General features: G+C 40.0%; 1 protein-coding gene across 3 annotated transcripts; it reads right to left on the reverse strand.

The window, feature by feature from the left end:
• Positions 1-831: 831 nt before the first annotated feature.
• SAXO6 (stabilizer of axonemal microtubules 6) lies at positions 832-26,787 on the reverse strand. Of its 3 annotated transcripts, none has more exons than XM_086609898.1 (15): positions 26,632-26,787; positions 25,443-25,548; positions 21,568-21,926; positions 20,972-21,106; positions 18,856-18,999; positions 16,649-16,782; positions 14,420-14,519; positions 10,620-10,658; positions 10,071-10,246; positions 8,349-8,627; positions 6,911-7,059; positions 6,658-6,788; positions 5,446-5,704; positions 4,292-4,360; positions 832-2,038 (listed from the first exon to the last, which is right to left on the reverse strand). In XM_086609898.1, exons 1-15 carry the CDS (start codon positions 26,785-26,787, stop codon positions 1,932-1,934), a joined length of 2,343 nt encoding a protein of 780 aa, XP_086466024.1. In that variant the 3' UTR covers positions 832-1,931. The 3 variants fall into 3 exon arrangements, with proteins under 3 accessions (XP_086466024.1, XP_086466026.1, XP_086466025.1); XM_086609900.1 differs by lacking the exon at positions 26,632-26,787 and adding an exon at positions 26,063-26,093; XM_086609899.1 differs by lacking the exon at positions 26,632-26,787 and adding an exon at positions 26,063-26,093 and having other exon boundaries at positions 18,844-18,999.

A 26,787-nucleotide genomic window follows, 5' to 3' on the forward strand; every position in this document is an offset into this window, starting at 1 on the left:
ATAAGAGATTTAAAAAGAGGACACAGTTCAGAAAACTCAAATTACAGGTACCGCAGAGGGGAAGTAATGGATGATGCGAGCTCTTGACCATGAGAATATGTTGAACCATATGAAGAATGTGGACAGAAGACACTCAAATTAATCCCCCACAATACATTGCAGCAACATTCCCTCCTAAATAAAAATATTTCCATTTTAGCCATTAAGTTCTCCACTATAAAACTATCATTTTAGAGAAAAAACAGCAATTTTTGTAAAGGTTGATGCACACGAATAGAGTTTCCCTATCAGTAGAAACTTTCTGACCAATTATAACTTATGTATTAAGTGCATGTCACAGAATAAACCCCGAAGGCCCAGAGATAAAATACCTTAATTTGTTTTAAACAGCTCCACTTGTAGGAAGCTACTGCAATGCACAATTTCTGGAAAAAGTGGATGCTGTTTTCTAACATGGTCAGTGCAGGACAGCACTCACTCTTTAAATCAAACCCTCACTTGTTGGGGCCTGGCCCTTTGGATATTGCAGCCTTCCCGCCTGCGCAGCACCCTTCTGCTCTGGGTCACAATTCCAAGTATCAACATATCTGGCTTTAGTAACTTATTCTTTCTGAAGATCAGTTTCGAGGTATCACCTTGTCTTTCAGAAGGCCGCAGGTGTTCCAGCTGAACAGGCGAAAAGAACTAAACCAAGAAGTGCCAACGTAATAGGTTTTATCAATTTAACAGGCAAAACTTGAATAGAAACAAATCAAACAACCTTTTTTATTTTCAGTAATATGCATACATAATTGTGTACAAAATCAAAATGTAAGCAAATGTGTACAAAATTCAAACTGTTCTTGTATAAAATTTCCAAAAGAGGTAATATTAAAACTTGAAGCCACACAAGAACCACAAAACTGCCTGCTAGTCACCTATCTCCTCTACTACCTGTTAACTTGTTTTCATTGCTTGGAAAGACAAAACAAGCTGTCAGCATAAATGACAAACATTTTTCACTGTGACAATCATAACAGTGTGCCTGTCTCCCAGCAACAGGCAACTAGGAGAGGTAATTAAAATGTCAAGAAAAAACATTCTTCTGAGTTTACTTTAAGAGATCAACTACTCCTAAATACCTGAGTTTGAAGTGGGGCTGGGGAAAGCCATTGTTTAAGGTGGCTGAGGTTGCTTCTTCTAGAGAAGTTGAGATTAACACTAAACATAAGTCTTGCTCACAAAATTACAAACGTTCACACCAGTACATCTGAGGAACTGCAGTACTGTACACGTTGAACTAGTTGAATAGTCATCCTGGCCAAAAAACTGGACAACGAACAAACTTTAATGCTTAGTGTCCTTTTCTCTACCTCCCATATGTTCCTTGTTAGCTTCATTAAGAAATAGTAAGAATTTTTTTGGTAACAGGTTAAAAGCAGTAAGTAGTAAAAGTAACTTTTTGTTACAGCACTGTGTTGTACTGACAATTCATACAGTAACACAAACAACATACCACAGTTGCCTTTAAGATAGCTGGTTAAAATCAAGCAACTGAGGTGTTTGGTGAATGATGGTGTCGTCTCTGAATACTGTGCCAGGTCATACTTCACAACTGCAGCAGAATACCTTGAAAAGTAACACACAGGCTGCATAAATAACTGTCTCAGTTTCAAGAGGTGCCACTGTAAAAAAACATAAACCCCCACATGGCTGTTGTGACATAGCGAATTAAGACATAACTCTCAGATATAAAGGACCTACATTTTCCACATTGGTTTACATATCAAAATTTTAAATTGGGATGGCAAGTCCTAAAAGTTGGGCCATATTAGTGATAAGTGAAAGGATGCTGCATGATATCTACAATCACAATTTTTTAAAATGTACACTACAAACTATAAAACTTAAAACATTTTACAGCACAGTTTCTATACAACAGGTGGGAGAGATTATGTCTTGCCCCAGAAATCCTTCCTCTTCTGAGCTCGTTCCAGTATCTGAGATGCAAGCGAGCTAGATGCTGCTGAGTGAGCAGAAATCTGAGACAACCTGTCATCTGTGAGGAAAGCAATAAGGGGAAAATTAAATAGGAAGATTAAATATACATATTAAAACACAGTTGACATTCATGGCAGGCTTTGCAAGTGTAAATATTTTTGTGCTCTCTTTCATAATGGATGCTAAAATAGTACCACAATACACTTTAACTCTAATACTCGGTAACTGACATGCTGGACAAGAATCTCATTAGAAAGCTACTAGGATGCTAGGTAAGTTTAAGAGAGCTACATGCCCAACTCTCGACAAACTCCAGAATGAGATCCTGGCAACTGCCCAATTCTCCCAAGTCATCTTTACATTTACTGTTCTGTGTCAGAAGATCTCAGAAATCATTCCTCTGCCACTGAAGCCCGTATAGACTAGACTCTGATAACAACATATTCATAAAAGCAACCCACAGCTTCAAGCAAAGCGGACAACCTTAGAATAACACATGACTAAAATACCAAAACCTATGTTGCTGAAAGAGCTCTTCTGTGCCAAAACCAGCTAGTATGTGTGCCACAAGCTGTTAAAAGAAATGTGTCTTCTGAAGAAAACAGGAAGTTTAACACAAAGACAACGAGAAGCATGCTTTAAACATGTACTTTTGGAAGGTCTTCCTTTTGAATACAAGGTCCACTTCACACCCAGCAGAACTCTTAAAATTAAGCAGCTTGGATCCTGCTTCTCTGATAAAGCACATTATATTTCTTTAACATCATTACTAAAATGTTGCTACAGCTCTGTCAAGACGCTCTCTATGAAAAATGACCTTAATTACACTCATTCTCCTGCAATGGATTAAAAAGAACTGTACCACTACTTTCCAGCCCCCAACAACAACAACAAAAAAATCCACAACTCAATCCTAACAGGACCTGTACTTTGGCAGCGTTTCAATTAACATTTCCTCAGCATTTCTAAATTCTCAAACTACAGTGATCCAAACAGCCCATAACAGGCTCGCACACTATGCATAACTATAGTCCCATGTATGAGAAAACTGCTAACTGCCCTTCTGCAAACACACGTCATTGGAGTAACTCCCAGGTTTGTACGGACATGAACAAATATGGGCGTATGAAATATTTGCGAGCTGGCACATTGCACCTGCTTCTGAAAGCTCATATATCATCACTCAGCTCACAGGAAAAAAAAAATAAACAGCAGTTACAGCATTTAATCGGTGTGCAGCAAGCTTGTGGGAAGCTGCACAATACTATAGGATTTTGCATGTTCTATGTAGATACACAGATGCTTGGCTGAGCCATCTGCACAACCCACACATTTTCCAGCCAACTGCTATGAGTAAAATAGAGAACTGGCCTGAACCTTGGTTAAAACCAAGGAGCAAACAAGCGTAAGGGGTACAGAAAAAAGCTTTTGGTTGCTCTGGGGTACATCTATAAATAAACTGCAATCAGATATAAACTTGCTCTGCCCATACTCTAATCTGAACCAAACACAGGTGATTGCAGCTAGCACAGCACCTCACCAAGCTCAACCTCATGCACCACACTAAGAAACAATGTACAGCAGCTCAAGCTAATGAGGCTACAAGTGCCTTTGGTTGACTTTGGTTGACTCACACTACTGAAAGAGTAGTGTCTGTGTCTGCCCACAAAAGGGCCAAGAACATGCACTGGCAGGCTGAGCACTGGCTGCTCCCCCAGACTAACTTTACAGTAAACAAAAAAAAAGGCCAAACAGCAATCAGAGTAACAGGACGCCGTTAAGTACCCCTAATACACTGAGCAGAAGAACATGCGTGAAAACTGAAGTCAGAGGAATCATTTTATGCTACCCATCTGGTGCTGAAGTGCCACAAGCAAAATCCTTGTCTTAAGATTTTTAGTACCTTTCAAGTTGCATCCAGAGTTACTGCAGCTGCAACCAGGGATGTGATCATTTTGCAGTTTGCTTCTGTTGCTATCAACACTAAGGCTTAAAAAACGTGTGGGGACGAAACCATTTTAGGTAAGGAACTGAGCAAGCTATAGTAACCATTTTGAGCCACAATGGTCTATTTAATTTTCAGATGCATTTAATGGTTTATTCATACTAGAATACCTTCATATTCATACTCCAGATTACTAGGATGAACATTTTCAAATTATTTTGATGAAACAATGCAGTAGTTATTCAAGCAAACACATAAACCAGTATTACTTACTGTATTCAGAAACCTCTCATATTAGTGCAAAAGCTAAAATTAATCTAGGTAATATACGTATCATATACAATAAAACTTTTGGACAAGAAGTACCTTCATCATTATAGTTTCTTTCCTGAAGGGGTAACTGGAAAGGTCTCGTTTTTGGATTGCCAACATTCCCTAAGGCAAAAAGTCAAAGGCACAGTTTTGAATCATTTCAAAATAGAGAATAATATTTCATTTTAGAACATTTAAAAATGTTACAACATTATTCCCAAAACACGAGTCTTATAAATAGCAAATACACCAAAAACTCCACAAGACTCATTTAATCTAAGCTGTGATAAAATAAATTTACTTCACTGTATTCTTCTGAAGGCACCTATCTTTGGTAGATGCTACAAGTTACTTAGTGAACTTCACTCATGGTGCAGAGCTAGAACATGGCACCAATTCTAACCTCTTTCCAAGGAAATTCTCTGCATTTCACCATCCCACTTAACCTGACAACTACTTGTTCCATTCTAGAATGGAAATACTAATTTAGTTTAGCTAATCTTTATAATAAAAGGACTAAGAATTGTGGGACCTTAAGCAGCTCTAGAAGGTCTTTTTGGAATGGAGACTAACGCACATAAATTTTATTTTGACTAAGAGGTGAAAGATTCTTTTCTTAATCAAATTTATGTCCCCAACATTGTTAAAAATCTTCGAAATGCTCCAGTACAAATTCCTCCTCAGCCAAGAAATGGCTTTTCTCAATATCCAAATCTTTTATAGATGGCTTGATTCCATATCCTGCAGAAATATTTAAGGAGTTTATCTCTCAGAAATCCACAACTCCTGCAAAATAATATCACACTATAAAATTCCCCAGATAAACACCATTATATGTAATTGCAGCTGTAAAAGTGTCACAGCATCCAGTTGTAGCCTGGATGTTTAAGTTTAAAAATTACAACTGTTTACGCTAAATCAAATTATTCTCGTAATGGGTAAATACTTATTGAAATTAATAAGGCAAAATTAGACAACAGACCATTAGAATACAATTATATTAGTGGAATCTGAAACTAAGGTGGAGAGTTGTGCACATTTCCTCCACAAGAGTAAACATATAGAAGAAAAGCTTTTGTTTACAAGCAACACATTCTTGGTAGAGTCTGTAAGGCAGCAAGCTCAGCACTCTCTTGGCCTGAACACTGCACGGTAGCCATTTCCATCCTGCAGCTCTCTAACACAGCCAGTTAACACACAAAACCCACCAGTATGCTGGAATTCTGGATCTTTGAGAGTCCCTTGAATACGACGAGAGGGACTCCAGCAAGGCATAGGGCAGCTTTTGGCTGACTTCAGCACAGGAGGTGTAGAGGAACGCTCTTGATGGGCTGAAGCAAGAGGAACTTGCTCATCAGAAACACTGTTAGGAGGCTGCAGATCCTGCCTAAGTGGCAGAGGATCCAAAGTTCCCAGCCCAGCAGGTGGAGAAGTAAGGAGTGAAACAGCTTCCACTTCCACATCAGGCTAAAACACAACAGAAAAAAAAAAAAAAAAAAAAAAAAACAAACCACACAAAACCCCCAACATCTTATATACAGTCTTCCAGTACAGATCCTCACATATGCAGCAAACCTTGGCTTTACAGTGTTACACGTCTCATGAGGGTACTGGAAGAACAACCATTTCAAGATTGTGAGACAGCTTAAAGAAAATCTGTGCCTAATAGCAAGTGTTTAACGTGATCTGAAAGTAATCTAGTCAGGTCAAACCAAAAGCTTATTTTCTCCACAGCAAAAAAAATGCATTCTTAGATTTTAAACCAACATAACCAACTTATCATGCAATTGTTTCTGCTTCTTTTATAGAACTTACTACAGAGGATGTATGCAGTGAAATGCTAGCTGTCTTTGTAGAACACAGTCTAAGCACAATTTGACAAAAAAACCCACGATTTTGAGAGGAAGACAGTTAAACAACTGCTAAATGATTCTTTTAGTAACTGTGCAAGCTGCAAAGTAAAAGAAGCACAAAAGTAAAGGGAGAATGAAACTACTATGGCACATTTACCTATCTTGTACATAGGCACCCAACCTCTCCTTCTTCAATTTCTTTCAAGTCAAGGAATTTGGAGCTATGCCCTATGTCAGTGGCAAGCTACAGTAATGTTAACAGGGAAATCAACAGCTCCTGGTGGCAACTTAAAAAAAAAACAAAACAAAACAAAACAGATCCTGTGCATTTGGTTGGGAATGCCAAAATGGAGCTCATCTAATCTCACTCCAATAGCCTCAACTTCTTTGCCTGACACCCCAAAAAAAATTATTTATTCAGATATCAGCCTTTTTTAGTCACAGATGCTGAGAATTTTAGAATAGTAAATGACAACTCTAGAAAAAGGTCTATTAAATAAATTATTCTCGATTACTTAAAAAGCACATTCCTAACATGCATTATGGTAAGTCTCTTTTCTGGCTCACCCGGAAAGACCTCCTTTTTGAAGTTTCCCTTGCACCTTGCTTAGCTGAAGAAGAGTCTGGTTCTAAAACTCGTGTTCTCTGCTGTGAAGATGAAGCCTTGAATCTAGGAGGAGATACTAGAACCGCACCTCCTATAGTAGTGGAGAAGATAAAAAATGCTTTATTACCTTAAATAATCTAATAAATTCATTCATACATGTCTTTTTTTTATTTAGTTCTTGAAATATTGCTTTGCATTTAAAAGTCTTTTTACCAACGGCTGGGGTAGTGAGATCATGATGAGTCCTCTGAGCTCCACCAAGCGCTCTCAGCTTCGGAGTAGGAAGCCTGCCACCTGTCCTCGAGGATACAGAAGAAGAATCTGACGCGGCTGCAGAAGAATTCAATGCTAAGGCATTCTCACTGCAAAAAATGAAAAACAATTAAAGGATTAGCTAAGGACTCAGGAGTCTTGCACTCAAGCTTTTTGTTTGCAATACATTCCTACAATGAAGCCTAAGGCTAAGGCTAGTTAGGGCCATAAAACACCAACAGCCTGTAGCTAAAACATCTGCTTGCAATGGGGAGTCCTGGATTCCAGCCCTTAAGCCTCAGTTTCTGTATTTAATTTTATTATGTAACTGGATAAAATACATAAACAGTCTCAAGCTGCAAATTCAGGCTCTCTCGGTCCTAAAAAACCTTGAATGTATTGTTGCACAGTAGCAGAGACTCAACAGAAGGACAGGAAAGAGTACTCACCCAGAAAAACTTCGAACCTGGTTGCCACCTTAGAGGTGGGAATGTGGGTTTGACTCTTTTCAGTCAATGTGGTGGAACTGAAACCAAGTATCCCACATTTATGTAACCGCTCTAGCCCCCAGGTTATTAAATAAATCAGCACTACTACTTCTGTCTTCTTCCTCCAGATGCATATCAAAAGGAGGTGGTGGCATACCCACACCGTGCAAGGAACCTGATCCTATCAGTGCATGCTAGACACACTCTGAGGACATCTAAGCAAAGAATGCCTCATTGCTAGCTCTGAAGCAGGCTTAGATAACATGCAGATATATAACTTGGATCTTTCAACTGTCAAATACAGTACTATGCACCGTACTATGCACATACTGAATTGAGATCTCATTATTTCTAAATACCCCTCCACCTTTTCCCCACCTGTGCTCAGGAAAATAATCACCAGTGATTACTGTATGCTAGTTATTTTTTTCTCCTAAGTCTTTTATCTTCGTACACGATTTTTTTTAAGAAAAACAGATGCTTAAGTACAAGATTAGCACATATTCTATCCCTTCAGTCCTCTCAATCCTATGCTGTCAATTTGAAGGAAATTGTGAGCTTTAATTTTCACTGCACTTGGCTGCTGCGCCAACAGCAGTCTGTTCTGAGAGGCTCACACTGCAAATTTTATAGTTTTGGAAAAAAAAGTCAGAATTGTTCACGCTTCTACAAACTTCTCTCTTGAAGTCAGAAATCCCGTATTCTTAATGATAGATCCATTTCCGTCAACCAGCCCAATGTCTTGGAGTTTTTCATTCCTTATCATACTGTTAAAAGCAAAAGTGGTGTCACATCAACTTATACTTTCTTAAGTAAATCTGGCTTAAAAACAGAAAGTAGTTAACCTACAAACTTCTGAGATGCTAGAGGAAAAAATTACATATGTACACCACAAAAATGTTCAGGTTTACCCTTCAATTTTCTTATCTTCACTGGCAACCTTAGTGTTTCCATCTAACTGCTGAGCCACAACTGCAGCCTGTTCATCTTGTTTTACTTCCTCTTCCGTTGACTGCCAATTCTCCCTTTCTTCAGTACCTTCTTGTTCACCCCAAGCTAAACGCCTTTTTACTGGAACAGTTAAAGCATCTGACATGTCTGTCTTCTCAGTGCTGGGCTGGTGTGGCTGTTCTCTGGAGTCAGGTTGCTGCAGCATTTTGGGGCTCGGTGCAGCCTCTTTTTCAGAAACCCTATGTAACAAAAAAAGCAGTGTTTCATACCATTGATTTGCATGATATACCTGTTGTCTATGTAGGACATATTCATCCAGTTCAGTCCTTTGCCAAAAGTACAGCTCAGATATTAAAAAATGGTACAGCTGACACAATGAATGGTTAAATTTCCACTAAGTTTTAACTGATGTTTAAGCCCGACCCATTTTCAAACTAGATTCTATGAAAATTCTTTGGATTACCCTTTCCAAAAATGTAATGTAAAATTAGGGCCCTATTTCCAATTTAAACGACAAGTTAGATTATCAGAAGTGCTGAAAAAATAACTGGTTCCATGCACAGGGACTGTCTGATGGCACGATTTTGAAAGTGAAGCAGTTTAGAAGACTCTTCTTCAGAGACAACTTTTGAAAGTCTTAAACTCTTAACTGCTCACAGAAATCAGTGCAAATTAGCCCAGCGCACAGAAACGAGATCAGTACGAGGATCTGTATTTTAGAGGCATAAAAACAAACCACTAAGCCAAAAAATTTACACCATACTTCATACCACACAATATAGTGTAATAAATACTCTTCTACATGTCATCCCCCCACCCTTATTAGACCTACAGTCATGCAAATGAGTAGATCCCTCACACACACACACACAAACACACGACAAGCAATGCGCATACAGCAGTCTAAGTGGACTACAGACAGAGGCACCCAAGGCACTGTTTTTAAATATAACATCTCAGAAGAGATACAAATTGCTTTTTTTTTCCCCCTCCTTGCTTCAGCAACAGCTGTCTGCACATTTTACTAAAATACTAATTCTGAATTTTCCTAGCAAGGGATTTTATATCTGCCAATTCTGATGGCCTTCAAAGAAAGCAGAAAATAGATGTACACTATTCCAGTTCCCAAGTCTTCATCTCAGAACTAAACAGTGTCTTAAAACTCAACCACAAGATTAATTAATCCTGACAAGAACATTGATAACATCTAAGTAGGCAAAACATACTTCCTATCATTCCAGTGGAAAGAAGAATGTTACTTCAGTATGACTCAGTGTGAAATTCCTCCAGACTTGATGTGACTAAGGTTGCCACACTAAATATGCATTTGTGGAGAATCATAAAGGATTAACTTTCTCTTCTTTCAGAAGACTGGACTGTGCTTTGGTTTCAATTTGAGCACACATCAACTGATGTATCTGTGAAAAGGTAAATACCCTCACCTGTTCTAGAGAATTTACATACCAAACCACAGAACAGCTCAGGTTGGAAGGGTCCTTGAAAGATCATCTGCTCCAGCATTCCAAAGGGAAAGGGGGCCTAGATAAGATTATTGAGCACCCTGTCCAAATGCATCTTGAATACAGTAAAACATTCAAGATTTCACAGCTATGCTAAGCCTATATTCAGCATTTTGCTCTGTTTCAAAGCTGCAAAACAACAGGCAGGAATGATGACCTTACCCAGCAAGATCTAGTGCTCTGATGTTATTGCTGATGCCTTCTTCTGAACTGGAATTTGAGGACACATCCCAGAGACTGTTATTATCGGACAGGATCTGATTGAGATGGTATCGGGAGAAGTGTGTTCCCTCTACGCGTTGCCTGTAAGCCTTTGCTCTTTCTCGAAGTTCTCTTACCTACACATCAAGGTTTCATAAGTTGAATATCTGCATTAATTGCACTAACAGGCTATTATAAAGCGTTTGCAATAGCTAATGGCAACTAGAGGAGAAAGGCAAGTTACTCATTATACAGGGCTACCCACAGCAAAAACATCGCATGCCACAATAAATGCAACAAAAAGAAAGCAAAAATAACAAAAGTGTGTATTTAGTAATGTTAAAGCATGTTTGAGCCATGAAGCCAAAGCAAAATTCTCAATTATTCATTCAATAAGCACAAGAAGTAATGCAGCAACTATGAATAAGTTTAGTGCTGGATTCTAGTTTTTCCATCAGCACTCAGACACAGTGCTCCAAACACTGAAACAGGAACTTAGGTGCAACCAACCTCCATATACCACATGAAATTTAGGGTGTTTTGAGACACCTAAGGAGAGGAATACAGAATTACTTTTAAATTTCTAACTTTTCTCTCAACATTGAATTGTTATTATCACCCTTGTAATTTTATTTCAGTCTAAGCAAGAAATTAAATACTAAAAATCTGTCAACGTAGCTCTATGCTGCCTCCCTGAGATCCAGTAAAAAGCTGTAGAACAAATACATCAGCACTGGTATTTCACCAGTTTTTGCCAAGCTTAAGGAAACTGATTTAGATTTCTAAGCATTAACACTCAAAAATATATTCACCAGCAACTTATGATTATGTCAAGTCAACAGATCTATGTACATGTGTAATACTGATTTCGTATGCTGTGAACACTCCAACTGTCTCTAGCTACATTAATCTTATCTCAGTGAGCAGTTGACGATTACATGAGAACTCTTGGTGCTATTGTATGTAAGACACAACATCAAAATCATTCCTTCTAGGCTATTAGTAAGCATAAGATTGAGATATAAAACTGTTCAGATGTCAGGTTTAGTCTTAAAAGAAAAAAAGTGATAAGGCCCCTCTTCAGACATTATGCTGCCGATTATACACTATTATTTTTATCGTTAAAACTATTTAAACACTCACACTGCTTTGTGTCCTTCACCCACACACAATTAAAGTGCAGGAAGAAAAAGAAACAACAGCACTTTTATGTTTAAATTATTAAAAATAACCTTGTGATACTGTTGTGTGAATTCTGGCTCACTAAAAAATGGTTCACAGGAAGTAAGTATTTTGTCAAAGAGCCGGAAAGTAATACTGACATTTCCTCTAGTACATTTTCATAGCTTTTCTTATTTATTCTTCTTTCATGATAGACTTCGCATCATTCTTCCTGTAAGGGACAGAGTTAATGGGGCAAATTCTGCTAAACTCACTACAAGTAACTGGATGTAGCAGATGGAAAACCGCTTAGCCCACATCAGCTAACGTCCCACAATTTGACCCACTAAATTTCCAAAGAATAGCCCATTAAAAATATATGCTTGTCATTTTAAGAGAAAAGTTTTAAGTTTGAGGTGCAAGTGATTTACTGCATTATTCACTTTAAGTAGAAGAATGAAAAATTATTTATGATAGCCACAACAGAGGGAATATAAATCCAGAGCAACAGGACACTGCAGGGGGAGGAAGAATACTATGTCTCCAGTGAATTATAAAGAAGTACAAAGGACAACTGCCTCCTTCAGTGACTCAGCAGGCAGCATTATCTCAGCAGGACACAGGCCCCGGAGAGTCCTAGTGTGATTATGAATTGCCCACATTAATTTTTCAAAAGCATAATTCAAAGAGATTTTTTCATTCAGCTGCTGAAAAGCAACCTTTAATAATATATTGCAGAGTAGCAGTCTAGGAGTAATCACTACGACTAAGGTCGTACCAGGATTCTACTACAGTATTTGCCTGTTTGGGCTCAGAACTTCAGAAAGCCTGCTTTGGACCCAAAGTTACCCACGCGCAGACCCAACTAAGGGAGAAACCAGACTGGATCAGTCAGAGCTTATCATCTAACCACTTATGCTAAGCAAGACATGTTCTGTAGGCACCTTTGGCAGCAGTGAGTCTCAACTACCCACCAGACACAGAGGTTAGACACAGCTTTGAAGAACATTTCTCTTCACATCAGTGCATTAGTATGGAAACAGGTACGGAATCATGTAGAAACCAAAAGGACCACTGGGCAGCCTATACTGTGAAGGGCCAAAGCATCTTTGTTGCTTTAAAATAAAACCAATGCTCATGACGCTTTTTCCAAGTTATGCATATTTTCATTAATCTGCCATCACCATATTTCTCAAAGGCTAGATTCTTTCTTATGTCTCAACTGTGAATGAGATGTTTTAATTCAGTCCTACTATTTTAGCCATGCTGGATCCCATCTTGTAGTTCTTAGAACAAAAATATTGATGGATGCTACAAAAAAAAACCAAACAACAACAAAGCCTGGCCAAGAATCAGGTCTATCAGGATTTTCATTCTTGTATTAACAGAGATTTTAAGAATTAACCTTGGTTTTCTTCCAACCTGTCTTGAAGACCAGAAAATTCCAAGCTTTAACCATGCTCGTTGCTTTCAGCACACCCACAAAACCCTTCTTATTAAGAATTACAACCCTCACTGATACATATGGAAATATTAACAAGACAATAGCAAATTAAAAAAAAAATCTCCATATAGAAAAAATCCCACACAGTAACACATTTACAGAAGCTAAATACTATTTGTCTACCAGCAAAACTAGTTTGATATGCTGTACTGGTTTTGGCTGGGACAGAGTTAAATTTCTTTATAGTAGCTCCTGTGGTCCTATGTTTTGGATTTGTGCTGAAAACAGAGTTGATAACAAAGAGATGATTTAGCTATTGCTCAAAGGTGCTTACACAGCTTCAAGGCCTCTTCTGTTCCTCACACTGCCCCACCAACGAGTAAGCTGGGGGTGCACAAGAAGTTAAGAGGGAACACAACTGGGACAGTTGACCCCAACTGGCCAAAGGGATATTCCATATACACGACATCATGCCCAGCGAGAAAAGCTGAGGGAAGAAGGAGGAAGGGGGGGACATTTGGAGTTACAGCGTTTGTCTTCCCAAGTAACCATTACAGGTGATGCAGCCCTGCTTTCCTGGAGATGGCTGAACATCTGCCTGCCAATGGGAAGCAGTGAATGAATTCCTTGTTTTACTTTGCTTGGACACACGGCTTTTGCTTTATCTATTAAACTGTCCTTACCTCAATCCACAAGTTTTCTCACTTTTACCCTTCTGATTCTCTCCCCCATCCCACTGAGGAGAAGTGAAAAAGTGGCTGTGTGGGGCTCCGCTGCCTACTGGGATTAAGCCACGACATATGCTCACAGAGATGTGATTTAAAGTCTAACAGAGACAGCAGAAATTCAGGTAATTTCAATTATAAAAGTCTCTTCTATATGAACCCATACTAGGATCTAACGTAAATATGCACACATAAAAATGTGTATGTAATCAAAATTGTGAACGTAATCCAAGCACATTTGTTATCAATAAAATATTTGTTATTACAGTCTTAAAATGAATTCCGCTCTTCCAGCTACCCAGCACAACTCCTTCATTTAGAAGGCCCTAAAAATCCCAATAATTCTTTTTTGAATTCTTCATGCCTACTTTATAGCTTCCTGCAATTCCCTTGTCAGCAAGAAAATTTCCATGGAAAAGTCTGACACATCCAAAACACTTACCTACAGTGTGGGAATTTCTTGGATTCTCATATACTCTAATTAAATGCCGTACATACTTACTTCCTATCTGAAACATGACCCATAAAGGATCCTGCATGGTAAAGCAGAACATCCATCCACCATTTGCAGTCTCCTCATTCTTTCTCTTGTCTGTACTGCAGTGACTCCTCCCAGCTGGCTGTGCAACAAACACAATATACTCCAAGGCAACAGGTCCCTTTCCCTTACTTGCCTGTCAGTCAGTTGCTCCTGAAGCTTAGCACTGTTCCTGACTGTTTTCAATGTTACTGATGCAACATTCAGTCTTCAAATGAAAGTCTTACATGCCAGAAAAATTACATAATATTCTACAGAAACATTGTGTGTACCACTTAACTCAGGCTGCATGCAATAATCTTTGTATGCTCACCTTTGGGTGCTTGAGCTGTTAGCATTACAATCTCAAAAACTGTATAAAACACCACAATTCAAAGTTTTTTGCATCTAAAAATCAAAATACAAAGCATACTCAGGTTTCACATATTTTAAGAATACTCACCTGATTGGGAACTTTACTCCTAATACGAGACCAAGCTCCATCTTTGTAGAAATACTGGGCTGGAGACAAAAATTTTGACCTATATTCAGTGTTCATCTTCCTAAGAAACCAAAAATAAGGGGAGGAAAAAAAGACAGAAAGAGTAGAGTTTGATATCCAGAACACTCTTAAAAGCACTTTTAAAGTTGTATCAACAATCATAAGTATAATCACACTCAAATGCCAGGGCTGAGATGTGAAAAATCACATGCTTTGAAACACAGCTCATCCATACCAACACAACTCGGAAAGCTGTGAAAAAGCTCATTCACAGTTGGTGGCTTTTCAAGTAGTTACTCCTGTTGGTTTTTCCCCACAATCCTTCTGCCAAAAGTTTTTGCCCTGACAGCCCAATCAGCAGAACATAATATACATACGAGCCTCAATTACGTCAATGCAAAGTGCAGCACCTTGGTTTACGTCACTGATGAAGACGCATTTAAGCAAAAATGCCCAGTTTGGCACTAATGTGTCTGAGACATTTCCTTCTATGAACTCCACTCTAAAGGCACTCTGCATATGGGTGGGGTGAACTGTTGGGGATAAAAACATCTGACTACCAGAACAATGGTCAGTATAATTCATCTGTGTCCTACCGGCTTTGATCTTCAAAAGGCCTCAGTACTTGAAAAGATGGATTCGTTCTCCCTTCTGCCACACACATACATACATAGAAAAATTAACATCATCTAGCAGGCAACAAGCAATACTTCAAGTCCTTAGGCACTGAACTGTGGAGTTATCAGCTTAAATCTAAAGAGGTTTTTGTTTCTAATCTTGCTTCAGAACATTACTGACTTTGTTTTAACATATTCAGCATTGGTGAAAAAGCCTTCTTTTTCAGTCCTTCTTCAGAAATAGAACATAAAACGCACCTTGTAAAAAGAAAAATACCAAGGCAAAAAACCCTTTACAGTTAAAATTTCTTTCTGTTATGTCGCTTTTTTTGAAACTGACAGAATTCTTTCAGTTTTGGTTGGGAAACTAATGGATTAGCTCAAAAAACACACCACTGCTGTGCCTTGATCCCAGTCACTCTGCTGCAAAATCAGGCCATGCAATGCAGCTTGCATATAAAGTGACAGTCTTGTCTGCACATTGAGAACTTGCACATTTTGACAGCTATTTGCCCAGTGACTGTTTTGGAAATTTTTGTCTTGTGCTACCACACTGAAGGCATAAGAAGCAGAAATTTGTCCTTGAATAAAACAGTCATAGCAAATGATCAAGAATTTTACACACTACTCACTGCAAAACTGACTACAATCTACTATGTCAAAGAGCTATCAAATCCAAAGAGTTAGAGGTTTTAACTACACTATATCAAATCACTTTTTCATAAAGCAATTTTATTTCATAGAATTTTGGGTGATCACTTTGTAATTATCTCCCAAAATCCACCAGCATTCAGACCTAGGTAAGACTCCTCTCCCATCTTTAATCCAACGCCTTAACACTGCCAGAAAGTCACGTGAATGAAAGCAATCACTGGGATATACATTAAGCACAAAGACAGCAGAGACAGATTAATTCATGCATATTAAAACCTACATCCATTCCGGGTTTTCATCTCTCTTGGCATATCTCGGATGTGTAGAAAATGGAAACATGAGTTCAGTTCCTGCAATGTAGGTATGTGGCAGAAGAAAAAAAGATGCTTGGATAGCCCTCTAACATCCAATTTAATTTCCATGCTCGTCAGATTACCCTAAATGGGACAGATTTCTTTACCTTGTGTTTGCTTTTGTTACTCTGGGACAGAAGGTGGTATGGACTAGAAAAAGCAGACATCAAGTACAATCATCATAGTTTTAAGGCGTGGAGCAAGCACAGGAGAGCAGTTTGAAAGGTGACTACAACTTCCAAAGCACTCACTGAACGTTTAGTAGGAGCACTGCACCAATTTAATTTCATTCATGTTAAATTTATTAATAATATTATTATTGCACTAGATGATCCAATTGAATGAGTATGGTTACAAAGCCTCCACTTCTGCCGCCCAGAGAAGGGAATGGAAGCTAACATCAGGTTTTCAGATGTAGCCCCAGGAAGCTCCACCCCAGCACTGCAAGGAGGCATGTGCCCCTGCAGCTGTATCATGGTGTGATTAAAGGTCCATCATCCGGCATTCTAAACATTAGGCTGCTGCACACCTATTCACTAGGCTAGGTTTTCCTATTTTATACATACCCACGACTTGTATGTAAAGAGGGGGGCTTTGGACTGATATGTTGCTTATTTTTTTGTTTAGGATGTTTCTGTTCTGATTTCCCTTGTTTTGCTGCATCTTCTGCTGGCTTTTGAAATGGTTCTTCCCTCTTACTCTAAGGTAAAGATAATTTTAAAAATACCACATTAGCTAACAATCTGAAAATCCTCATACTCCTTTCGATGTCAAGCTTTTGCAAAAAGCTACTTTTATTTTCATGTTAGCTGTTTTGCGTATTAAATACAAACAAGAATATTACATTCCTTTGCTAATACAAAAATAAACCAGCAAAACGCCAAAGCTAAGATTCGGAGTGCAACATTCAGTTAGTTAGATGATCCATTTTGTATGCTTAACAAAATAAATTCAACATGAAACACAGAAATAAAATGATACTTGTGCATTCTAACCTGAGTTGTGTAAGACTTAACATGTATATTTCTGGAATTTGTAATAAACAAATAAATAAATAAAATTTAAAAAAAACCACACCAAACTCTTAGCCTTATAGCCAAGTAACATAAACCAATTTATAATAAACCAAAAGGCAAATTTTTAATTTGCTGCCATTCTGGTTTATAAAGGGTCAGATTGACTTGTTCAAGTCTCCACATCAGAGACACTTTTTTTTCTTACTTATTTTATCCTCTTGGAAATCTCACACATAATTTCTGATTCTGCTAGAGATCTTCACAGATATTATTCAAACTCAAGCGAAAAAAAAGGAAAGAAAAAAAAGCCCAACAAAATCTCCCAAAAATTTTTCAAGATATTCATCAGAGAATAGATATCGGTGTAAAGAAAAAGTGCTTTAGACGCTTTCAACAAAATTCCCTTTTCATGCCTTCTCTTCCTTCACTTTATTAGCTCTCTTGGGAAAACATAAACTGAATTTCCAATATTAAAAACAAAGAAATGCTTCCTGAAAGTCTCATGCCTTTCAAGCTTTCTTCACATTGCCTAAAGGCAAAAGGAGACATAAAATTCCTCATTCCCAGATGAGATTTAAAGCACTGGGCAGGTCTCAGTTTTAAATGATAAAGCCTCCAAAGCCAACAATCGTCCTTAAGAACTGAGCCACAGGCACTCCATGTGTTTTGCTCAGTAATGGTCCTAGTGAACATGTTGTCTGCCAATGGTTCTTTCTGTTTTATCGAGGAACAGAGATGGATACTGAGGAGACTCGTATGTCATCCTCCTACCTGAAGGATGGTTAGCTAACCTGCAGGAATTTAGACAACACTACACTTGGCAGCTTGCTACAAAAATAGACATTCATATGTCCATCTTGCAAAACAGGTTAGCTGTCATCCAGTCTACAAGGCTCTCACGTATTCTTAGAAGGCTCAGTCTGAAACAATTCCCTTTCTATAAATGTATCTGGTAAAACGGCCAAAGTCATGTTTCCTAAAAGTCCACTTAAGTTGGCCCAAGTCAACAGCACAACTAGGAAATGCAAAGGCCTCGGACAGCTGAATTACTTTCAGAAAGGCATTTTAATGTTTTGGACTGAGTAACAGAGCCTACGTAGGCTACACAACGTGCTGTTATAGCCCGGTGCTAAATACTTTAAATAAATAAATAAATTACTTACCTTTCAACTTATCAAGGCAAAGGCAAAAGAACTGTAACCCTTCCTCCATGTTACTTCAAATTACAACTATTGGGTGAAAATCAGTTCCAACTGGCATCTTCCATACAACAAAGTATTTTTTTTTAATTGACACTATGTCTGATTTATGAGATCCAAAAAGTTCCAGACCTCCCACCCAGCCCTCCTGCATACCAAGAGACTACACTGGTACCAATGAGTATAAATCAGAGATGTAGATTTCGAAAAGTATCCTAATGACTAAAAACAAAGTTTCAATTAAAAAAAGAAAAAGAACCCACTCGAAAACTCATAAATTAAGATGACGAGAAAAACATACTTAAAATGTCATTGTAAACTGAACAAATGCACTACAGAACCCACTACAGAAACCCCTAAGAGCAAACAGACCTATACAGTGTTATTTTCAGTCTTTTATAGCAAAACCATTACTAACAGAGTCCAGTGTCATTAGCAACAGCCCTAAAATGTAACCAAAAAAAAATCAAAATAAACCCACCCCTGCATTACAGAAAAGAACAAGCAAAATTATAGAAGTACACTATCTTTAATGGAAATACTTACTCGTTCACCAACCGGCAATTCTTTCTCTTCTGAACCATCTTTCTCTTGTGGACCGTTAACAGGAGGAGACTCTTTGAAATTTCTCTCATACGCAGTTTCAGAAGTAATTGCAGGAGATTTAAATGGAGCTATGGGTTTACTGGAGTTGCAAATAACCTTTGGGGAAAGAAAACCAAAAACGAAAAAAAAAAAAAGAGTGTGATTTGCTTACCTTAAGGCTAAATTTTCAAAATCAGTTAACCAATTCATGCAAGTACACTCACACGTGAGCAGAGAGATGGTCATGTGTACAAATACAGCATGTCCAGACTAATGAACTTCTACGACAAATTGAAGAGAAACTTAATCTGATAAAAATACATTTAAAAGTGATGGAGTCAGACACAGTTAAACCTGTGGTCAAACACTGTTCATACTGAAGTTCACTAATAGAGGTCTTCTTTATTTGGGAAGACAGTTCAGCTTCAGAGTTGCATGTAGGATCATATTTTTAAAACGCATGCCATAAAAATTCCCTATAAGTCCTCACTACACATCCAGTCCGTAAGTAACAGACAACAGTTCTGTGGTTTAGAACTGGATGCTTAATTTAATCTATCCACTATTTTCCAATCAATACTGTATTAGAACACCAAGGTAGAGAATTTGCCTAACACATGGTCAGGTATCATGTCCTCATGGGGTGCTGGATTAAAAGACCACGCCGCATGTCACAAGTATACATTTTCCCCAGCTTTGCTATGAGAGTTTAGGTCTGACTTACAACCTAACATGGATAGTTTCATAGAATCTCTTTGAAAGAAAGGTATTGTCGTTATTCAGTATTCAGGTATATTCTCCATCACATCAATAGCAATCAAAAGAAAACGAGTTTGTTAATACATCTAATTTTTATCATGAAACTCAAATCTGAAGTTTACAACATGCAAACATTTATACATATTTAGATTTTCTCTAAGTTCTATTTATCTAAGGATTTATAGTGCCTACAGACTTATTCTTATGGCTTCCTATTCTGTATAAGCTGTGCAAAAAAAAAAATTTGCTATTTTAGATTCCAGTGTCTTTCTTCTGAAACAGCACAACATTCACAAACATCAACAATGAAATTATCAAACTGATTTCTAATTGGATCAAACAGAATTCTCTATAAAATTCCAACAAGAAAAAGACAGGAACAATTTTTACAGTGATTTATCCTAGTTACCAACATTTATTGCCTCTGAAAGCTGTTACTGAACAAATCTGCTACCTGTGGGTAAGAATTAAGAGTGCACCATCTGTAATAATCCCACTAATGTATATGCTCCTAGTGAAGAAACAGAAGACAAAATGAAAGCAGAAGTGCCTATTTTATACTATAAAATGACCAAAAGATAGACTGAGTCTCCTAAGTCCTGATCCCAGTAACAATAAATTGAAAACACAAAACAGTCTCACAATCAGAGTTACTCTTTGTGGTCTGATTAGAAAAAGCAGCATTTCCAATCCTACAAAGTTCAAAAACGCATGATACATATTGAAATGCCACAAGAGTGTCTTAAAATGAGAAGATTCCACTTTTAAATATAAGCAGTTCTCTTGAAAGAAAAAAACCTACAAAGATGCACTTTAGGGCTTAGAAGTGTATGTGCACAGAGTCGGAGATGGAGAATAAGAAACTTTAGTAACCCATAAAAGACCATGAGAATAAATAGTGAAACCTGAATGATTTCAGTGGCAAGACATATTAATACAATACAGAACACCTGAACATTCATCTGTTGATTAGCTATGCATTAGGTAACATAAAAATGATAAAAATGAAGGGTAACATTGAGTAGAATCTTAGAGCTCCTAAGGTAAACCAATGCAAACAGAAGAAAATGGTCCTGTTAGAAAGGACGGAATACAACCAGGGAGAACGAGAACAAGTAATTACACGTGACTACAATTAAGAATCACAGGGAGACAAATCTAATTATACTGCACTTCTGTGTACTGGAAGAAAAAAAAATACCCCGTAACAGCATTCAAGTTTGGACACACATCCCACCAAAGAGGAAGAAAGGAAATCTTGTAAAGTAAACAATTTTGCTGACACATGAAAGAAAAGTATTCATTTATTTTTTGGGTTCTTTAAAGTTACCTGTTCAGCTGCAAGTATTGGTGACTTTTCATGAGGACTCTTCCAAACAAATTGGCTTTGATACTCAGAATTTCTAGGCAAAGTATTTAAACGTGAAATATTCATGCCTGCCTTCCTCTGAAGGACTCTGTGAAGCTGACAACATAAGAAAAAAAAAATTAACACCAATTGTTCCCTTTCCTACAATGTTTTGCAAACCAAGCATCTTTTAATGCTTGGTTTGCAAAACTTTCGTTTTTCTTTTACTTTCAAACCAATGGTTTTGGTTTTGGTTATATCAATTAAATGAATGCAAAGTACATTTTCTCATTATACCTGACAAGCCCCGAAAGTCTATAATTGGCCAAATCCTTGTTTAACTGAAATCAACAGAGACAGCGTACGAAGGGCAAAATGCCTATTGACCTAAGTGGAACCTAAATCTGGTCTCGAAAATACTGTTCTCTCAACAGAGAAGCTACAACATAGAAGAACATCAAAATATAGAACTAAGGAGAGAGTCAGACAACAGAGGCTGGTGTATGTGTACTACTGTAAAAATCACATTAGTAATTTTTATACTGGTCAATTATAGAAAAAAAAAAATCTTCCCTTACACCATTACTCATTTTTTCAAATTCCTTTTTTGGACATGCAACTTCATTTTGATTTGGCGGAGCTGCAGAGGGTGATCTCTTCATGCTGTTTTCTGCAAGGGCAAGACCTGTTTCACCTTTAGAATCTCCTGCATGTGACTGAACTTTTGGGGCAAGTCTGGGTCCTTCTGGTGTTTCAATTTTTTCCTGATTCACATCATTGTTGTTGTGGTCTGTGTGCAACTCTGCAGTCTTAAGAGCCTCAGTTTCAAGTGGGTCATTCAAATCACAATCTGCTGTCCATTCAAAGGACTTTGAAATCTGTGGATTATGGTAAGGTACCCTTCTCTTGGAAATGAAGTTTGGTTCTCTTGTGATTCCTGAAAAGACATATTAGATTTAACAAAAACATTCCATTGAAGACATAATATCACTCTATTATAAGGACAAACTGAACGTTTATCAAACAACTGATTATTAAAAAAAATATTTTAGTATCTTTGAGCAATGACAGCCTATGAATGATGGCCACAGCCGTGAAATTCTGTTTTCTTTCTCATCTGCGAATGCCCTTCCTTTCCACTAAAGAGAGACAGGAACATGGTGCTCCAGGACCATGTTATATGAAACCTTGTAAAGCAAATATGGCCACAGGATAATATTTTGCAAGTTGATTCTGGGAGTTGAAAAACAACAACAAAATGGACGCAGCCAGTGAAAAGAATCTGGTTAACACAGATACAGAATAACCAACCCGCAGTGATAAAAAATGCCAAAAACACCCCCCTCATTGCACATGCACAGTACACCTTGCTGAACAGGTTCTCACCTACTGTGACAGGACAGTGACAGATCCCTATCCATCTAATACAACTGTGGTTTAAAACTATCTCAGATAGCTGGTGACTTTTTACAGTGCGAACAAAACATTTCCAAAATTCAAAAAATGCTTTGTAACAAAATCAGGTATCAAGTTATTTTAAAGAAGTGCTGGTCGTTACATGTGCAGACAAAAATAAAATCACCCTGTCATTTTAAGAAGGGGATTGAATGACTGAACACATTTAAAGCAGGAAATCATAATCCAACTGTAAGGTGCTCAACTGCAATGGACAAGTAAGTTGTGATAGTTTGATGTGTGGGGGGGTGTTCTGGTGGCAGGGGAGGGGATTTGCTCCCTGTGCCACCAGATCTGAGTCCCATCCCCCCCGGGGGAGGTTGAGCCAAGGCGGCGCCTCTGCGAATTGCCCTATTTAAGTTGGGACAAAGGGGCGGGAAAGGGCTTTTTGCTCAGGAGCGAGGAGAGAGCAGGAGGGCTCTGCCCTCGCTCCCGGCTCCCGGCCGAGCGGCCGCTCGGGCCCGGGCCGGCGCCATGTGCTCAAGATGGCGCCGGGGGAGCCGCATGGGGGACTCGGTAAGCGCCCCACTCCCGGGGTGCCCACCGGGCCGAGCTTCCCCAGAGAGGATTAATATCTAAGAGAAGACAACCACAACGACCGGGTCAGCAAAGATGAAGCAGGAGGAGGTGTACTGGAGCTGAGGCTTCCCTTGCAAATCGGTGTGAGATGGCAGGCGGCCCCCCTGCAGCCAGGGTGTACTCGGCGGAGCAGCGACCCACTCGTGGCCTGTGGAGAAACCCACGTCGGGAAGGAGATGCCTGAGCCCAGGAGAGGTCGTGGAGCAGGGGATGCGCGACCAGGTACTGTTGATAATGGGGCATGGAATGCACGACGAGGTCGTGGAGGCATCTGGAGACCGTGGGACGACCCACGCCGACGCGAGTGGCAGCAGCTCCCTAAGAGGCCGAGACTGGTAAAGCCCGAACTGGTGCGATCCATGGGGAGGATTGCAATCCTGCGGGCAGGACTTACTTTGGAAAAGTTTGGGGACTTTTTCTTTGTGAGTAGGGGATCCACCGAAGCAAGGGAAAAATGGTGTAAAGACTCCTCCTCCTTTAAGAAAGGAGCGGCAGTGAACAACATGGATGAACTGACCTGTACTCCCCCATTCCCTGTCTCCCTGCGCCGCTGGGGGGAAGACAGAGCCAGGAACGAAAGGAAAATAGGGGGTGGGGAGGTGTTGTTTTAAGATCGGGCCTTGTTTTCTCTTTCTCCTCTCAAGTAACCGGTTTCGTTCCCTTTTGTCTTTTGTTTAGTAACTGTTAATAAATTGTTTTGTTTTATTAAGAAAGCCTGAGTCATGTTTTGCCCGAGACCATGTTTGGTGGGTGCTCCCGCTCGGTTCTTGTCTCGACCCTCAGTCCAAAAACCACGACATAAGTGAAGGCCCCTAAATGGCTGAAAGAAACACTTTCTAGGAAAGGGAGAAACTCCCATAAAAAGCAACATAGCACGAGAAAACAACCTACAATTGAAAGGTATACAGAATGTCTAGATGTCCAAGTACACATCCGGGTGGTAGGAAGTAATTTCAGTAGAAAAACACTGGAAAAGTAGCAGGAAGGAACTCAAAGCACCTGCAGATGTTAAATTTTTGCGGTGATGTTCCACATCATTCTTAGAACTGCCAACCACGTGTTTCAACAGGAAGAATCACAAGTTTAAGTTAACTATCAAAAACAACCTGCAAGTCCTATGAGGTGTCAAGAGTGACATTTGAAGATGCACATGATTAAATGACCAGAAAAGAGGCAGGAGTAAAACTCAGTGCAAAGGTGGAGGAAAACTACACCGACCACACACAAAACCACTGCTACAACCTCACTTCTATGTGAGGAGGGGGAGAAACTGCTGTATTGCTAACTCCTGACTTTATTGCAAGTCTTGTAAAATTTGCAGTTTAGTTTAACTGGAAAAGAAGCACAGCTTACAATTTTAAAAAGAAGTTAATGTGTTTAGATGTTTGGGTGTTTCAGGATTCGTGGAAGTTATTCTCTTCAATACAGGTGCCCATACACAGACCCATGTGCTAGGGAAAGCAAGGTTAAAGAAATATGTATTTTTGCAGTAATGGAAGAAAGCAGTAGTATATATAAAGCATAATACTTGGCAAGATTAAATTATTTATTAAAATCTCTAGTAATCTCAACTGGAAACAAAATATACTCCCAGTAGTTGGTTCTTAATTACTAGGCCATAATTTAGAACACTTACCATATTGTGGCATTAATATATTGGACTCTAATTACACAGAGTGCACAGTGCGGTTGCACTGAACAGCATAATTTTGTTAATCTGTTTTGTGCCACTACAGTAATTCCTATCTTTTACTGCTCCTTTTCAAAGCACTGTACTTGTCATCACTCTGCAGCTTACTCTTTTTCTTCAACTCTCTACGGGTCTTTCAATCCCGGTGCTATTTCCTTTGTCTTCTACTTTCCAATCCCACATTTTGCCATAACGCCTACAACCCCTAAACTCCTAGACTACCGCATCACAAGCTTTTCCATTTAATGCCCATCTTTTTTTCTTTTTTTCTCTATTTAGCTGCCCCTGTAAGTCTTCCTAAAAATTTTACTTTGTATCAAACTGCCCTAAAATACAGTTTTACTTACTGTTTCCATGCACCACACGTAACCCAATGCCTCCTTTTATACACCCTGTATGGGTTAACGCTGCATCTGTGCTTCACGTTTGGGACTCAGCTTATGCTGCACGTCAGAAACCACATATTTGTCATGTTTTATATAAATAGCACTAACATTAAAAGAAAGCTTCAGTGTAGTCTGAAAGAATACGCATTCAAAAACACATTCTAAATGATGACCAGGAATACACTTTTAACTGTATAAAGTGCACAAACTGCCAACACCACCAGCTCACTGTGGCCATGCCCTCAATCACAGCAAATCTCTCTAGTCCTTCCCCGGCCCAGGCTCACCCTCATCAGAGCCTTCTGGGACAGTGCCAGGGTCTGCGATCAAGGGGGTCGCTTACCAAACTGATCCGACCGAAGTCCTGCCCACAAGGATTTCTGCTGTTGGGATGGGCTACAAAACTCTGGGGTTTTCCATTTGAAGTTTCTTTTGTATTCGCTCAGCCCCTGCAGCAAACAGAGAGGTGTCTGTCAAGCGACGGCCGCACATCCCGCTTCCCTGCTGCTGTGGCAACGCATCTCCAAGGGGAAAAACACCAACACGGCCGCTGGCAGGCTGCCCTGCATCTCCCAAACCCCCCCCTCATCGAAGAGCAAAACCGACTCGATTGCTCTCCGAATAGCGGTAAACAGCATCGAATAATTTCATGCGCCAAAAATTATGCAAAAACTTGTGTCTTTAAATTTCAGGAACAGATACAGCCTGAGCCCTCTGTCACCCACACGACCGAACTCCTTCTGCCTTTATTAGACAGCGCTCCTCAGCACCAGGGTTTCCCCTTTCCCGGTGTCGCCCCACAACCGGCTGCTTCCCCTCCTCCTGCCGGCGGCGGGGGCCGCCGCGCCCGCCGCCCCCCAGGCCCGGGGCCTCGCCCGGCCGCGCGGCTCAGGGCCCGCCGGGGCGCGCACGCCGCAGCCCCACCGCCACGGCCGCTGCCCGGGCGGCCCCGCACCGCCTCACCCTGAAGCGCACGGGCATGGCGGAGCGCGGGCCGCCGAGCCGCAGCCCTCAGCGCCGCCGTTCCGATGGTAAAGCCGCCGGCCCAGCCGGCCTCGCCTCGCTTCGGCCCGCCTCGCCTCGCCGGGCGCCTGCGCGGCGGCCGCCCAGCGGGGGCGGGAGCAGCGCGGCCCGCGCACCCCCGGCCATCGCAGCTTCCCTTCGCAGCGCCGCCGCCGGGGGCCATGTTGGGCGGGTGCGGCCCAGCCTCTCCTCACGGCGCTGCTCTCGGGGGCCGCGTTGGCTGCGCGCGGCCGCTGTATCGTCCATATCAAAAGGCTTTTCCCCTGGCCGTGGCGGGATAACGGCCCTGGATCGCCAGGGCGCCGTATCTGGAGAAGGACGACAGGGAGGCGTGTGAGCTCGGCGGCGTGTCAGTCAGTAGCGTGGGGCACTTGGCGCTAATGCAGTGCAACGCCAGGGGGATGGTGCACGCTTGGTTAAAAAAAAAAAAAACAAACACACACCCATGCTGGTGGGATTATGTTGGTATGAAAGTAACATTTAGAAAAAGGAAAAACAAGTTCCCTTACCTTTCTGGAGGCTGTGCGATGGCGTGCCAGCTGCTGATCCTCCTTTGCTACCTCATCCGACCTCGCCAAGCCGTCAGGAGATCCTAATCCACCTTCTTGTTCAGATCTTCCCTTAGGGATCTCATTTTGGACTGCCTTCCCACTGCTGATCTCCAT

Source organism: Tauraco erythrolophus, chromosome 4, assembly GCF_009769465.1.
Source record: "Tauraco erythrolophus isolate bTauEry1 chromosome 4, bTauEry1.pri, whole genome shotgun sequence".
Lineage (NCBI taxonomy): Eukaryota > Metazoa > Chordata > Aves > Musophagiformes > Musophagidae > Tauraco > Tauraco erythrolophus.

Coding starts and splice junctions, on each gene's coding strand:
- SAXO6 (XM_086609898.1), bottom strand. CDS start 26,787: ATGGAGATCAGCAGTGGGAAGGCAGTCCAAAATGAGATCCCTAAGGGA. Junction 21,927..25,442: donor ACTTCGGTCGGATCAGTTTG/GTAAGCGACCCC, acceptor ATGTCTTTTCAG/GAATCACAAGAGAACCAAAC. Junction 5,705..6,657: donor CAAAAAGGAGGTCTTTCCGG/GTGAGCCAGAAA, acceptor GTTGTGTTTTAG/CCTGATGTGGAAGTGGAAGC.